At 46.5% G+C, this 16,993-nt stretch overlaps 1 protein-coding gene across 4 annotated transcripts in view; it reads right to left on the minus strand.

The window, feature by feature from the left end:
• Positions 1–16,993, minus strand: part of SERTAD2 (SERTA domain containing 2) — a 78,932-nt gene that overhangs the window by 5,551 nt on the left and 56,388 nt on the right. Inside the window, exon 2 of one of the 4 annotated variants that reach the window (XM_056488882.1) lies at positions 16,646–16,803. The exons of 1 other annotated variant lie outside the window; for it this stretch is intronic. Coding sequence is in view for 1 of the 3 variants with exons in the window: in XM_056488879.1 (XP_056344854.1) it covers positions 15,486–15,631 (146 nt within the window). In the remaining 2 variants the exon portion in view is untranslated. Of the gene's footprint in view, positions 1–15,485; positions 15,742–15,893; positions 16,165–16,645; positions 16,804–16,993 lie in introns of those variants that run through there. 2 more of the 4 variants (XM_056488880.1, XM_056488879.1) reach the window with 2 other exon arrangements.

Raw genomic sequence — 16,993 nt, forward strand, 5'->3', positions numbered from 1 at the left:
AGGGCTCTGGCCCATCCATGTTTAGGCACGGCTGTGCTGGTAAATTCCAAGCAGCAGAATTCAGACAGCATCTATGATACTCAAGATCTGGCATGCTTGGCAGCAAATTTCCTCTTCCCTGCACTAAGCAAATACCTGTCCATAGGAGCACAAGCCACAGGCACTGTACTGAATGTTTCCTCATATTCCCTGACTGAGGCAGTGCTATACCTGGGAATACAAATGTAAAGCACCGAGGTTCTCACAATGAATTTCCTCTTTTTATTCAAAAGTGTGTTCACGGGGGAAGGGAAGCAAGGCCCAAGCAATTGTGTGTTGAGAGAAACTTCCCCAGTGAGGCTGGGAGATCCAGCCCTTTGGTACACCAGGATATACACATGTGGGTTTATTTAGCCGATCGCCTAAGGACTAAACTACCAGAGCAGGAAATGAAGTTATTATACTCAGAATTAGATAAATTACAGATGAAGAAGATCTGTCAAGTCTTTTAGTCTAATCCCCAAGACCACTCTCTGCACTACACTCTGCTGCTGGTCAGATGGCATTTGAAGATTTTGAAGGAAACAAAGGGGATTTTACCAAACTTGCCCCAAATTATAAATAATTTCTGAGCTAAGATTAAGTAGGGCAGTTCAGTCTCCAGTGCCATCTCTTCCAGGATGTTTCAGAGCACCTGGAAATGCTCTTCTACACAGCACAGTCCCAACCTCATTTTGTCACCATCATTTTTGTGACACAAAGATCCCCCCAAACACAGAGGAATGAAGGAGTCGCTGCACTGTGACAGTAGCACGACCTAACGTTATGATCTCTCAGTTTCCCAGGTAGAGTGGTGAGGTGCTGGAGCTCTAACCCACTCACTCTTTTAATATGATTACAAGCAGCTCCCTGTTCATTCCTGTATCCCTCCCTCTGTTTAACAAGTTCTTCTGGCATGAAGAATTCTCTCTTGTTTAAAGAGAAAAGGAAAAAAAAAAAGAAAGTAGAAGAGGCTTTCTGGCCACAGGTATCCAGAAAGAAGTTACAACAGCCATATAGATTTTTAACCCAGACCTGACCCTTCTCACATTATGCAGCTATCATCTGGGAGACAAAATCTGCCTTCCTTATTTGACTACAACTCCCAATCCTCCCAGTGGGATTAGTGCCTGCCAAACAACTGTATTAGGCAGGTCTAACACAGTTTGATAGTTGCACATCAGTTCAGCAGAGAAACAGTGTAGATAAACATCACCAAAAATCACTGACAAACATTTAAGAGCGAAGAGACCCTTGGGAAGCAGAAGACGGGGCAAAAGAAGTCAGGGTTTCAGTGCTACAAGAGCTTCAGAAAGCATTTGCTGGGTGGCAAATCCAAAACCAGATGGGGTGAAGTGAGCCTCTTCTGGTTAAAAATAAATCCCAAATCCAGATAATTTTCTAGCATATTATGCAATTAAAAAAAAGAAAGGCAGGGGGAGGGAGCAGGCTGAGCAGAGCTGAGGAAAAGGTAGGCTGCCATCCAAGCTCCTTGGCCAGCTACCAGTAATTCCTGTGCCTGGAATCTTGGGTGAACAAAACCTCTGAAATTTAGCACTGCTGCCGAAGTCTGGTTTTTCTCTGCTCCCTAGTGTCACTTCCATGGACTACTCTGGAGCTGTGCACATGGGTTTGGGGTGCTAGCGGCGGCTTTGCTATTCCAGTGTTCACAGCAGACACATTTCCTTCCCCTTCAGACAGATAAGAGCAAGAAAAGGAGAATCAGGCTAGCAAGAATTAAAAACCCTGCCCAATTCCAGCACGTTTTTAAAGCAGCAAGGGTTTAGGAGGAGAGTCAGCAGCTTTCCATCCCTTCCTGCTATCTCCTCCCCCTGAAAAAAGACAGACTCTGTCCTAAAGACATACCAGTGCTCCTTCCACAATGATCTATTTAAAGAAGACATTTTTAAATGGCTTGGGGACTAGAAGAGTTTGAAGTTTGTCAGCCTCTGCCAGGAATGTATAAAAACATTCACTGCACAAAGCAAACCTTTTCCTCCATGATATAGAAAACAGCCCAGGCTCCGTTCACTGTGCTCAGTTATTCATCAATGCCAGGTGACGCTGCCAAGCATTCCCAACAAACCCAACCGAGCCCATTTCCACACAAGACTGAGGTGCTGCAGCAAACACGTTTTTAAAGCTGATCAGTAAGAACTATGGGATCATCACTTAGTAAATACTACGATAACCTCACTACATCATTTTCCAGGAAGCTCAGAGATTATTCAACATTTCCTGTATGTGTGACTGTCAAGCTTTCGCATCTTACCCGATCTTCACCAAGCTTGATTCAGAGCCTGCCCTTTTAAAAGGTAAAATAGGCAACTCCCAGTCTCACCTACTTGCTTTTCAGCACAGCTTTCAGTTTCCTTTTTACCCACTAATACTCTCTGAAGAGGGTTTAACCCCTAAAGCACCAAAGCAGGATGTCACCCTAAGCATGGGGCTTTTATTCCACCAAGGAGAGGGCTCAAGTAAGCACTGCTAGATTCTCGGCTTTATAAAGTTTTATTTTATCCCCTTCTCCTCTAGCATGCCAATGGAAATTGTAAAGAATGTTTTCCTCCAGTTTCCATAAATCACTTAATTCATGCCAAGCGAAGCAAGGAGGTGATATCTTTTTAGACCAACTGATAGAGTTGGTAAAACCAGACACGCTTAGGGTCTTGCAAGTCTTTCTCTGGCTCTTCATAAAGGAATTTCAGAGTTTCTGACCACTGAAGCTTAAGACAATGTTGACTGCTTGTTCTTTACAGTTCAAGCCAAGTCTTCCCTCCTTCAACCAACCCATTTCATACCTGCATTAAAGGGATCAGTGTTGTACATCTTAAGATACTGAATAACATCTTTTTTTAAAAAAAGGACACTGTGCAATACCAGCATTTGATCTGAATCAGTTCCTTTCATCTCAAAAACTTTGCTCCTAGCCTTCCCAGCCAAACCTCCTGCTGGGAAAACAAAAATGCCAAACTTAAAAGATCAGATTGACCAAAGATCAGTACAAAACAGATAAACATGCACTATCCCACGTGTCAAAAGAGAGTTGTCCAACCAAGTCATATAGCTGTGACAGGGGCAGCCAGACAACACCAAGCCACCCAAATGCAGAACTGCACAGGCAGAGATGAAGGGTAACATTCATGGAACATCTCTCATGCATCTATTTTGGCTGAGCAGCAACCTCAGCCAGATGTATTTCTGCTGGATTTTCACCCGTTTGCTAAACATATCTTTGAGGCCAGGTGTTAAGAGTTAAGCCTGGATGTCACTTTGTTGTTGTTGTAACAAAGGGTGTTGCAGGGTTTTGGTCTGCAAGTGGGGTTTCACTGTTTCTTAGGTATGTGGAACCAAAAAGTTGAAGAAAGACAATGGAAAAGCTGCATCTTTCTGGGGATTGGGGTGGGAGTTACGTGGAGATCTTCCCCAGTATTATCTACCAGTTGGCTTCAGCTCTAGAAGACCCAGAACCAAAAGCTAAGCCGTTGTTGCTGAGAAAGATTCTACTTGCTTTTTTGCCCATTTAGGGTGATTGCACGCGCCTCAGTGCCAGAGAAACCCTAGCATTGTTTGGGAGTTGTCTTTTCTTAATTGAAAAACAAAAGCAGTATTATTTTTTTTTCTCATTCGCGTGTCATTTAGCTTCCTTTTATTGGCTCTGCATGCTTTTCAGACAGAGCTGGAAAAAAAATGCAGTTGGGGCTCAGTAGAAGAGATAATCAGCCTGGAGCGGATGGTTCTCTGGAGTGAACCCTCATCGATTAAACACAGAAGAGTTTGTGCAATGCCTGTGTCTCTGAGCCCACTTAGTGATGAATCCTCTGCTCTCCGGAGGACAGAGGTACGTGTAAATTTGTGAGAGGAGCACTGTTTTTATTGATTGTGCTTCGGACACTTCAACACCACTGGACTATTTCTGCAGTCTTTAATATTTGGCACTTTGGCACAGAAAAGCACCAGATATGTAAAAACTGAGAGAAAAAGTGATTTTGCTCACCCAATTATAAAAATAACCTTTAATTTTAATTCCCAAAGACTTCTAACAAGCTAAAAATACCTCTCAAGACTGAGGGCTCATATTGGAAATCAGTTCTACAACCCACTAGGCTCTCCCTGCTCATCGACACAGACAGGAAGGAAAAAAAAAGAAGGAGGAACTGAACCCAAGAGGAACAGCAGAAACTGAATGTTTTTAATAAGTCACATTTCTACTCACAGATTTACGCCACCCCCTCACTCAGTCTTGAGGATGAACAGCTTATTAGAGTTGAGGTTACTTTTAGAACAAACACCAGGTTGCTCAAAAAGGTAAAAGCATCAAACTCAGAGTCCACAGGCAACTATTCCTCTCCAGGCAGCCGAACACTGAAACACAGGTGTGAACCACAGGGGCTTGTGTGAGGAGTTTAAAGCAGGACCAGTTACTTTCTGAAATCTTAGGTAATTAAAACCACAGGGGGGTAAAAAAAGGAGAGAGAAAGAAAAAGGCAACTTGCGGGAATTAAAATGCTACTTCACACGTGTGCACGAAAAAGCCCAACAAAACCCCACAACACAAAAGCTCCCCATAAGAGAGCTTAGTGCAATGAGAGCACTGAATTTGTACACTTCATTCCCCCAAGTGTCACAAACCTCAGATGCTAGTGACCCTCACCAGGTTTTCTCAGAGAACCTATCCAGTGAATTATGGAAGTGCTTTCTGTGTCACTTCTGGCACATGACATAATTTTCCTCTCCTCCATCCTTCACTCCTCATCCTTGAGGGTTCCATTGGTTATATCCTGGCCCAATGGTAGTTAATGGGTATTTTGTTACTGACTTCAGCAAAATCAGGATTTGGCACAGATAGCTGCAGGACCAAAATAAAAAGGCCTTTTATGCCAACTGGGCTCTAGTGGCAAGACAAGGGTCAGATCCTGTGAACTAACAGAGGCAGGCTGAGCTGCTGTGAGGTATTTCAGTGCTGCTGGACCCAGCCTGAAGGACCACCTGAACTTGTAACCCATCTCCACAACTTCAAAGGTAGAGCTAGGGAGGCAAACCAGTAAACCTCTCTCTCCCTGTCCCTGTCTCCACACACCCAAGGCCACAGCAGAGAGAGATTGGACACATCTGTAGAAGACCTCTTGGGGCAGGACCATGTGCTCACCCACTACAGAACGATGCTCCTTGGCCTGCAGGACCCTGGCAAAGCACAGCAAACCTGCCCCAGCAGGTGGAAGTGCAGACACCTGAGAGCACTGGCACCCTCCTCCCATCCAAAGTTACAAAGGAAAAGCAGAGGGGAGGGCCAGTATAAATCTGGCAGCTTCTCCCAGCCTCACTCAAAATAAGGGGGAAAGCTGAACAGCCCAGGTGTTGAGGTTTAACTCCAGGGCTGGAGCAAATAACCAGCATGGACTTCCAGAGGCAACAGCCGGAGCCCGATGGAAATCGCCCCTCCTTGGGGATTTCATCTGCTGACACCGGAGTGTTTAAAGCCTGGCACGGCAGCATCCCGGAGCTGGGACAGCCTGTTCCATGCAGAGCTGCACGGCCGCGCTCCCTGTGCTGCAGCTGGCCTGCAGGGTGTGAACCGACCAGTCAGGACGGGAGTGGGGGGGATGGGGGGGGAGTGGGGGAGAGTGCTTTTTTTTTTTTTTTTTTTTTTCCTCTCTTTTTTTTTTCTCCAAAAGGCTGCTTTCTCAGGATCTGATGCACTTTCTACATGCTGGAGTGCACTGCAGACATGTTACCTGGCTAAAGAGGACTCCTGACAATACTGCCTGGTAAGAATTGTGTCTCATGTCACATGTGAGTTAGGAGACAAATCTCACAATCCCCAAAGAGAGGTAGAGGGAATGGAGCTGTGCAGGGGTTTCTGTCCTCTCCAGAGTCAGTGCTTAGATATTCTGTATTTACAAGGTTTGTTTTCCCTGACACATTTTACACTAATTCTGGCTGCCCTTTTTAATTTTTTTTTAGCTGAGTGAGGTTTAATAAGCACTTACAAAACTCTCCTTTAGAGTATGTAAAAAAATTGGCCTCCTGGGCAGCTCTCTGCTTCCAGAGAGTACAGGGGATTGTTTTTATGTTTGCAAGTATTCACTGCAAGGCTGTCAGTGCCAGCAGTAAATGTAAGTGGCAGGTATTTCTCACACATATTTTACAAGGACCTAACTCTTCTCATCTCCTGTGGTGGATGGGTAAACCTCAGCTCTTCCAGAAGAAACAGTGAAGCAAGAAAAGCTCCTCAGCATCCCACTCCTGCATTTAGCAAGAAAGGCAGCTTCTCTCTTCCTAAAAAAACACATCCTTAGCCCCCTGCTTTAAGCATGTCACACAGAGTGAAGACTGAGTGAAGAGCAAGCTGAGTTACAGGGATTTTTTCTCCTCTCCAATTAAAATCAAAGTAAAAAGGAAAACCATAGTGGGTGACTATTAGAGGCTAATCTAAGTAGAACTTAGTTAGGGACTGTGAAAGGAAACCTCTGGCAAACAGGAGACAACAGAGGAAGTTCAGACTCTCATTTGAGAAGCATCTGAAGTCGTGCAGGTCTCATGGGGTTTGCCTTTGATACTCAGAGCCTGGAGTCCCCAGGTCCCCGAAGGAGTGTCCATGTTAATCAGAAAGTAAGGTGAAGCCTTCCCTAGCAAATAAGCAATGCAATTATAAAGCCAGTCAATAGTGTAACGCCAGCCAACGTGTTCCAGTGATATTTTGAAACTGTAATCTGATCCTACTGTTTCCATCCTCGTGCCTTGCCTGCTCTCCCTTGTTGCATACTGTACTATTTGAGGCCCAGAGGGCAAAGCAAGCTCTTGATGTTTGTTCATGATCAGAAACTGCATTTGGAGCGAGAGCTCTGTGTGCACCGCCCACACCACTTTCTTGAGAGTTTCTTAAACTTGCAGCCCGCTGAAGACCTGAAGAAGGATCTCTGTAAAATAACCAAAAACACTAACTCCACTTCTGCCTTCAGCTTGCAGCTCCTTTTCACCATGCTAAAAAAAGGCAAAGCCGCAGTCTAAGGCAATCTCTGACTCTGCAGTGTGTTAAGCCTCGCAGGAAACATATGCTTCTATTAAATTGGAAACAGTTTCTAATGCTGTCAGTTTGCTAAATGTAACATGTTCCCCTGGAAGAAGTGGAGCAGTTTTAATGTTTTTGACTAACTGCACACATCCAAACAGAGTACGTCTGATAAAGCTAGAATGGGCTCCAATAAATATAGCTTAGAATAAATTACTGCCTCATTAAGTAATTGTTTGGAGAAAGGACAGCAGGTTTTCTAGATTATACCCATGTTATTAAGGGTGTTTATAATATTAGGAATTCTACCAGGGTAGCAGAAGTTAATGCAAGTTTAAATCAGAGGAGCACTTGTTAGCTTGTTAAAGCATTAAAGACTGCCCTGGCAGAACCAGAAGGTGGACAAGACCACACAGGTTCTCAGCATGGAAAGCCAGCAAGGCACACAGCAAACCACTGTGAGGCTGAAGGCAAGAGCAAAAGCCCTGAGCAACTATGACAATTCCTTTTCAGAGCAAAGCAAGAGGGAGGATATACCTGGGTAACACACCAGGGCTGGAAAACATTTATTCAATATTCACAGAATATTGTACAGAAAGACAGTTGTCTTTACTGGAAAAATACAGAACAGGTTTGGATTGCCCAGCAGAACTGATTTCTGTCTCAATGATCTGAAAGCCAAAATGCCAATACTCACATGTTCTGCTTCAGACAGGACTTCCCATGTGCTTCCTTATAAAACAGTGCCCAGAAGATGCAAACAAGCCCCCAGCCTGCCCTTTTTTGGTCTCGTCCTTAACTGGAAGCTTTAAGAATCACACTGCTTACGATTGCCAGCCCTGCCACAGCCCTTCACAGGCCTGGTGCAGACATGGCCCTGCTGACCACCAACCACCTGCTCTGAACCACATCAGGGTGGAAGAGTCCTCCCTTCTCACTACCAGGAGATGCTTTGTTAGGTTACCTACTGAGGGGAGAGAGATTTTCCAGAAGATGGCAAAGCTGCCCTCATCTCAGGCCACCTCTGTGCCAAATCTCCTTTACATCCTTTCCCAGGATGGCTGCAGGCACCATCTACTCACAGCAGTGCCCGAGCCACCACCAGGAGCCTCCTCCCAGGGATTCAGCTTAGCTGGGCTCTGTGCTTCGAAGAGCCACTAAAAAGAGCTAGGCTGAGGCTATTTTGAAATTTGGGTATCCATGTGGCAGTGTTAAGGAAGCAGCCAGGCCTGCCAAATGTGAACTGAGTTCTATTATGCCGTGAACACATGGGCTCAGTGCTCTGCTGAAGGACCAGGAGTGGCTTTACAGACCTAGGCATCAGCAGCAGGAAATCAGAGCTGCAGTAAAGCAAATCAGGCACAGCACCGGGCTGGATCTTCTGACTTTACTACATGATTGGCTGATTATTCAGCAGACTCTGCTTGTTGTCACCCAAAAAATATGCGAGGGCTTCTGCACACAAGCCTCTCTGGCATCAGCCAAGAAGCTCTTCCTGCTCCACAGCACTGTTTCTTCCCACAAGTGCAGCACTCCGGGCTTCCTTGCATGGAAGCAGGAGGTGCTGGTCCCGCAGGCAGGACCACGACACCACAAATTCCCGTGTCAGTGGGCAAGGAGCCATGCTGGAGCTGCACACAGCTCTGTGCTGGGAGAACCAGAGCCATCTCCTCAAGAGGTGGAGCAGCAGCAATTAAGATGGCTGTGTACTGCTCCAGGGCCCAATTCAGCCAAGACTGCCTTCCATTCCTTCCCACTGCAGAGCCAGCAGGAACCAGCACAGTGCAAGTGCTGTCTAAAAAGAGACACCTCGCCTGTAAATGAAATTCAAAACAATCTGAAAGACCTAGAACAGCTACCAGAAAGTGACACAGGCTGGGAAACACACACACACTCCCTTTTCACTGCAAAAATTACACGCCTGTAATGAAAAGATGCTACTGGTCAGGCTCTAAGGGAGAATGATGAAATAGCCAGCCCGGCAGTGCATCCCTCCTCCCCTGCACTGGCGCACAGAACAATGGATTACGGCGACGTTGTGTTGCATTGTACAAGACATCTCTACTGGCACGCACGTGTCACGGGCTGCCTGGTATTTTTAGTGTATGTAGGGACTGAGCACTGCAGACCCATCTCCACTGGACCTGTGCAGTTCCTGCAAAGGTTAATGAGAAGTGTGCCCACAAGAGACGACACCCCTTCGTGTATAATAAGGGGGAGAGTTTTTCTCACCTATGTATAATTACTTTGTTTGAATCCTATTGTAGTGTCTTTTCCCCAAAGATACCTTGTTTTTCCCCCTTGTCACAGACCCTTAATAAACACATTGGGAGGGGGGGAAACTCCCACACTACTGAAGGAACTGAATGGTTTGCCAAAAAGTAGGTTATTGCTCTGAAAACAGTGTTGAATAAATTATCACAGTCAAACTGAAAAGCAGCAAATGGCAGGAGGGGAGAAGAGGAGGAAGGAAAAAAAACCCTCTGAAGAAATATATACTGCAAATGAACCATACAAATCCCAGCAATGACAAGTCATTTTATTTTCTGGCCTGCAGATTTTATTTGGTAACCAGTTTTGCACTACTGAGAGTTAGGAGAAAAGAAAGGTGTTTCCCTTGCATTTTTTAAAGTAGCTTAAACAGCACATGAGTTGATTTCAACATTTTTGCTTAAATGAAATGAATACAACCCTGCAAACAAATACATTCTATGAAGAAGAACCCACTCACCCTGCAAGTTTCTCTTAAAGAGGTGAAAAAGTTGTTGGACGTTTCTCCACCACCAGTGAAAACAAAACAAATTAAAAAAGGTAGTTAAAATTTGACACAAAAGATTGCTCAGATGGTATTAAATGATGCTGGACAAGATGATAACTGCTGGCCTTTCAGACCAGTGCACTAATGTTCTTGCATTTGTTGAAATACAGCATATGTTTCCATATCCTACAAAGGAATCTTCTGAAAATTGATTAAAGGGAACTTTGGCCAGCCTTGAACTATTCTCAACCTATAATAGCTGTGAGTTAGAGACAAAAGAGATTCCATTTTTCATGGCACCTGCTTGATTTCACAATAAGAAGTACTACACCAAAACGATGTTCTTTAAAATAGCCACCATGGGACTCACATCTCTTCTATATGGAGTAATTGAAACATTTTCAGGTAAATAATTTAAGTTTAGATGGAGACACCCTTTTAACTGCATGTTTTGACAACGTGTGTATTAAGTCTGTATTTTGAAGCATGTTTAGGACAGGTTAATTAACATAGAATGAAGAAACTTAACCATGAATTAAGATTTTGGAAATTGGAGCAGAAAATAGAGAAGGAGAACAGCTCAGGAAACAGAATGTCCGAAACTTTATTTCATGTTCAGTCAGACATAACCCATTCACCTCAGCCATGATAGTATTATAGTGATTTTCCCCACAATTAAAGTCCTCAGCCAAACACACATATATCACGTGTGTCCCCTTGCCTGCAAGGGGAAGCAGAGCAGAGACAGGAAGCTTGACACTGTGTGTCACACACAGAGAAAATATTCTCTCTTGTATTCATTCACAAGCCATTTGTGGAACACTTTAGCTGGGGAAAGAAAGTGGAAGGGTTGTTTAGAAGAGCCAATTTCACCAAGCAGATGGAACAGGAGGGGGTAAGGAGGAGCCAGGTCCCAGCAGGGTAACCCAAGCAGGTTATTGGACCCCTGGGACAGCCAGAATGGAAGTACCCTGGTCAAAATCCTGCAACCACATCACAGGCTGCTACAGCCTAAGGCACTGCTCCAACACAGGGCCAGGAGCAGGCACGAGACCCCACCCGTAGCAAATCAGGCCATGCCAAAAGTGCTGAAATAGAGTGGCTTGTCTCACACAAGGCCCACAGAGGAGTGAGAAAGCAAAATGTAACCACCACTGTACAAAAAAAACACTGTGGTTTGCACACAAACGCTAGTCTCCTATCTTGATGAAATGTATATTTGAAAAATATGCAAACGATATGCATGCACGTGGACGTGTATCTACTAAAGGCTTTTTTCCAAGGCAGAAAGAGCACCTGTAAAAACACATGAAAAGTAAAGTTTGTGGAGGCACCGGAAGATGATGATGATGTATTTCTGAATTAGGACTTAAAACTTCATTTTGCAGCTACCTGAAGTTAAGACAAAGCTGCCTTTAGGCATCTCAAACTAGTCAGACCTGCTACAGCAGTTGCACAGTCTGCTTCAAATATGCCCTCCATGCTCCTTTCAACCTCCACCCCAACATATATCCGCATAGTTTACCTCCAATCATGGGTGGTTCTTGCTACAGCGCAGTTCACTCAAACTTACTGCCTGCCTGGCACGACAGGAGGATTTTTTAAGACTAGTGTTACAGGCTACTATAAGAAACTGTATGAAAACAGACAATAATTGTCACATTTCCATTAAAGGTGAGTGTGGTTCAAAAACAGTACAAGGGTTTCTGGGGTGGGGTGGAAAATCTGGGATCAAGAAAACTGTTTTAATTGTTACATCTGAGGAAGTATTAGGGCAAGATCTTTCCACCAATTCAGGGCTCCTTGAAAAAGGGAACTTCTTTTTTCTTTTACTTCCATATACTGTCCAGTTTTCAAAATAACATTAAAAGTAAACAACTCACATTTGAACTCTTCTCTCTGTATTCTGCTATATTAAGAATTCAATTTTTATTCTAACTTCACTGGAAACAAATTGTCAGATGAAATTCAACACACCTTACTGGTATGAAAGCAAAGTAAACAGGTTTGACTCCTAATAATTACACAGACTGAGATTCATGTCATTCAATGCCACTTAAAACTCAATTCCAGAGTGATATTAAGGAGAAATTTGTCTTTAAAACCACCGGTACTCAAAACACTGCTCGTATTATACATTTTGGGAACCTCAGATGTTCTATGGCAACACCTCTGATATTATGTACCAAGCTGAGGAGGGTACCAAACCTGGCCCCTCATTTGAAGAAAAGTGGTCAGACCTTGCCTAACGCAGGGCTCTGGTTTTAATTTCACTGCAGCAGCCTGAATCCAGTGTCACTCTGATACGGTGGTGGCTGCTGCCTCACCCGAGCTAGATGAGCCTCCACCCTCAGAGAAGGGACATATGAAAACCAAAACTTGCTCTCTGATGACTTAACAGTTTCCTTGGCCCTTTCAAGCTTTCCCACTCCTAGTCACAGCTTAAAGCCCTTTCTGAAGGCTGATGAGGCTGCACCCAACGCCCCTGGAGACTGCCCCAACTCTTCCTCGGAAATGCCCCTCAAATCAGGTCTTCCCCACGCCAAAAATCCCCTTTGAGCTGGAGGAATGTCCCAGCCAGCACATCTTCACAGCTCCTCCTGGCCACTTGGCAATGACACCCAGCATCTGACATGCTCACCAGGAGCCATCAGTGAGGCAAACGTGGTGGCACTGCAATTTCTACTCTGCACAGTGACACACAGTTTAATACTCACACAACCAAGAGACGGGGCAGGGACCCTGCTGTGACACACACAGCCCTGTTTCTCCCACTAAACCTCTGCTGTCTCCCAGCCACACATTTGCTTTGGACCTCAGTTTGGGCTTCACTTCAGCATGCCCAAGAGCAACACTAACACAGCATTTACAGGCCTTGCCTTCCCCACTCGCATTGAACAGTCAAGCATTGTTATCTTATTTTTGTTATAGTGTTTGCATTGGTAATGCTGAACAAACCTGAAGCCTCCACTACAGCAAACACAAAAATTGACTCTGTTTATAAAAGAATTAAAGAACTAACACATGTTGAGAGTCTCTCTCCATTTACAGAAAACAGGCACCTCTTCTTGACAGCAGTTTCTCTGACTGATGAAAGTTTAGAAATCAAAAGAAGTGGCAGAAAACATGCAATTATATACCCCTGAAGAAAATGAGTGCTGTGCTCAGATTGGCAAATTTCATCTACCACAAACCACTAATTAGCAAAAGATTCATCAAGACTAAAGATCTGCGCTTAGTGCCAACCTGCTTACATTGAAGCTGGACCTTGCTCTCTCCTTTGAAACACTCCTGATCTTTGGACTTGGTAACTGAAAGCTGCTATTTCTGGCACTGATTCGTGTGCATGTTAAGGAACCACTGCAACTGGAGCTGTCTCCTTATGAGCCAGATACACTACAGAGCTGAATTAAAAGAAGGTGTCTTCTCTTGCTACCTGGCCTTTATAAGAAATAGATCACTAGAAGACTACTCACACTTTCAAAGTACTGCATTCTCCTTGTTTGACAGATTACACTTAAAGATGTTACATAAAAGCAAAAATAGTCACAAATACTTTGGATCACCTGTCTAGTGTTAGCACTGCCAGAGATGAACTGTGCCAGGAGTGCTTTACATCAGTGTGAAAAAAGTCAGAGTTCCTAAAAAAAAAAATGTTTTCCCAATGAAATATTTATCGAAAAAGAAAAGTAGCTTGTGTGAATGATGGCAAAATCCTTCAAACTAGATACTGCATTAAATCTGCTGTACTTCATGGAAGCTAAAAAAAATTTTTTTTGAATATGAAGTTTGATTGTTTCCTTGCTATTAGGACATTACCTCAAAGTCCTTGATGCCTCTCAGGCAGAGAATTTGAGCACTTGGTATATTTATGTTATTATTTCCCCTGTGAAACTCTTTATTTCATCTTTCCCATTAAAAAGAGCAGGTGTATAAAGGAACACAATTACAACTCTTAATAAATCAGCACCTATAGATGTATTTAATGCTCTTTAAGACTGTTTTCATCTACAGACAAAACCTGAAGGACCTATGGCTATCAAGTTTCTTTTTGTTTGTTTTCAATCAGCTTCAGAGAAAAAGAAATCAGCTTGACACAAAAATCAAAGCAGTGTTTTAATATGCACAAAGTCTAGCTTCGCTCGTTTAGCAGTCCAATCCAGTTCCTGCAGAAAAGGAGTGGGTGGTTGCTGCTACCAACTTAAATGGAAGCAGGATCAGTCACGAGAGAAGGAATTATCTAGAGCTGCTACATTGGATGCTGCAATACTTGCCTGAACAATGGAAGTATTCCGAAGGACATGCTCTTGGATACCTGTCCAGCAGCACAAACTCCTAATCTTCCTCCTATCTCTACCACCACCACTGATTCATTATGTTAAATCAGAGCCCAAAGACACCATCCTGTTATGTAAAAATGCATGCACTTTAACTTCAGCCAGAAACGGCTACTTTCAATTTACCCACTAGATCAGCTGGCTAATTTCTATAGCAATCACTTTAAAGAAAACACAATTCATTTTTATAGCTTGTTTTACCATGTGAAAGCTTCCTGTGCCCTCAGATGCAAACTGATGTGCCTCTGTCAATTTTGTACCCTGTGGGAAGTCCATAAGACACAGGAAGCTTCACTTGTGCAGATCCATGCCTAAAATTATCAGAATTTAAGAAGGTAGAAAGCATTTCTTGAACTCACACACATGGCAAGCGTTCACTCATTTGAAGACACAAGCATAAAACTGGTGTTCAGGGCAGCCAAGCCCTCTCCCACCGTTGTGTGAGCAATAGTGCATTCTAGAGTGGCCAAATCCAGCACCACTGACGGCAGCGAGAGTCGCCCTGCTGCCTGCACCAGGCACCAGATGAAAAAGCCTGGATTTCCCTGCTCCCGAGAGCCTCGGATCTCTCTGAGCAAACGCCGCCGCACGCAACAGCTCTGGCGTGCTGCACTCAAGTTCGGGTAAAGAAGCTGACAACCCACCCCCACTTTTATCTCCCCGATGGAGATAAAATGGGCAGATTCGCTTTATTTTACACCAGCAGCTGACCCACAGCTGTAAATCAGCCACCAAGGAGCCCACTGGACAAGCACACAAGCCCCTCCAATGATTTCCAACTAAAAGTGGCCCTGGGCTTTGCATCTGTGTTTCCAGAACGCAAGAAATGACAGCAGGTAACTGCACTCCTATTTTCATGCTTAGGACGAACTTATTTTTCCCGATCCTGATGTAAGTAAAGCAGTCAACGCTCCAAATCAAGGTGGCACTGAAAAAAAAAAATTTTTTTAAAGCGTTCACCCAACCCCAAAGAAAATCCTAATAAATATACATTTTTGCCATCGCTTACCAAAAGATGAACCACCTTACTCACAAAATCCCCCCCAGACGCCCGTCTCTCCGAGCTGGCGGTGCTCCCAAGGAGGACCCATGCGCGCTATTGCTCAGGGAAAAGACAGGCTAATCCCCTGCCCTAACACCAACCCCTGAAAAGGGCCAGGCAGCGGGGCCAGCCGGGTCCTGCCCAGCCATATGTCAGCTTTGCCACAGCGGAGTGAAAGTCTCCCCCAGGTCCTTTCAGCTCTGCCGGCACTAGGGCACGCACTTCTCGGGGTTCCCTGGAGCCCCCGCTCTTGCTGGGAGAGCGGAGCCAGGCTGCAGCCCCGGCTGCAGGGGCTCCCCGGCGCACACGCGAACTTACCGGGGTGGCGCGGCTTTCCTGGCGTCCGAGGGAGCCCGGCTCCGGAGAGCACAGCCGGCCGCACTACCGGGGCCGGCACAGCCACCTCGATAAAAAAAGTGTATTCCAGCTACCCGCACCTGCTTCGGCTCGGGATCCCCCCGCATCGGCGGGGGAGGGGGTGTATCATAAGGTCAACTCCGCCGCTCTCCCTCCTCTGCTCATCTCAGCACGAAACCACCCCCCCCACACACGCCGGAGGAGAGGGGGAGGATCCCCGCCCCGAGCTTCTCTGCCCGGGAACCAATTTAAAGGTAGAGATAAAACGAGCCCTGATGACTCGCAAAGCCAGAGGGGGTGGGGGAGTGTCGCCGCCCCCTGTTCCCCCCCCCCCCCCCCGATGCCCCGCAGCCCCCCAGCCCCACTCACCACATGCAGCTCCACCTGAGAACTAAAGCATGGAGAGGGGGAGGTCGGAAACTCTCGCCCTAGAGCAGCCCCATATGTCGCTCCTCGCCGCGCCGCTCCGGGGAGGGGCTGGGTGGGATGCGGAGGAGGAGGAAAGGAGGCGGAGGAGGAGGAGGCAGGAGCAGGCGGCGTGAGGATTTAAGCCTCCGCTCTGCCCCGGCGGCTGCGATCACGCAGCATTATACAATGGAGGAGGAGGAGAGGAAGGAGGAGAAGGAGGAGGCACCACCAGCCCCGCTCCCAGCACTTGCCGCCAGCACTGACGACAGGGGCGGCTCCGGCGAGCTCCTCACCCTCCGACCCGCGTCAAAGCTCCGCCTCGGCCCCAGCCTTCCTCCCCCGCCCCCCCGCACCCCCGCGGCCACTGCTCCTCCTCCTCCCCCGCCCCGGCTCCCCGCGCTGCCCACGCGTGCCCCGGCCCCGGGCGGCGCGGCCCCCGCAGCTTCCCCGGGCAGCGCCGGCCGGCACAAAGGCCGGGGCCAGCGCGCCCCGACCGCAAATATGACAAGTATCCCTGCTATTCGGTGGCGGGGACCCGGCCGGGACACGGGGCTCTGCAGCCCTGCTCCCCGCGCGGGGCTGGCCCAGTACAACCCAAAATTCCCCCTCCGCACCTCCGGTCAGCCCCCGGAGCAGCCGAGCAGAGCGGGGGCGATGGGGGATGTGCAGAAAGCCCGGAGCGCTGCCGGCCGCCCCCCGCCCCGGGAGCTCACCTGGGAGCCGAGGGAGGCGGCGGCCCCCGTCCGTGGAATCCTCGCTGCTAATTTGGGCTGTGCGGACACCACCGAAGCACAAAAATGAGGCCAAACGGAGATGTTCGAGCGCGCGAAGACTTGGGGGAAGGAGGGAAGCTCTCGGCACCAGGCGCTGTCTGGAAAGAAGATGATTATTTTAAGTCACCTCAATGATTGAGTTTCGAGAGGGGCTGTAATCCCAGCCAGCGCTCTTAAAGGCGATTCAAACACCTTGCTGTTTTGGCCGTAGCCCCAGCAGGCATCTCGGATCGTTCCCGCCTTTCATGTTCCACTAAACCGGTTGTACTTCGGGACAATAAAGCTTTA

The sequence above is a fragment of the Oenanthe melanoleuca genome, chromosome 3 (genome assembly GCF_029582105.1).
Source record: "Oenanthe melanoleuca isolate GR-GAL-2019-014 chromosome 3, OMel1.0, whole genome shotgun sequence".
Classification (NCBI taxonomy): domain Eukaryota; kingdom Metazoa; phylum Chordata; class Aves; order Passeriformes; family Muscicapidae; genus Oenanthe; species Oenanthe melanoleuca.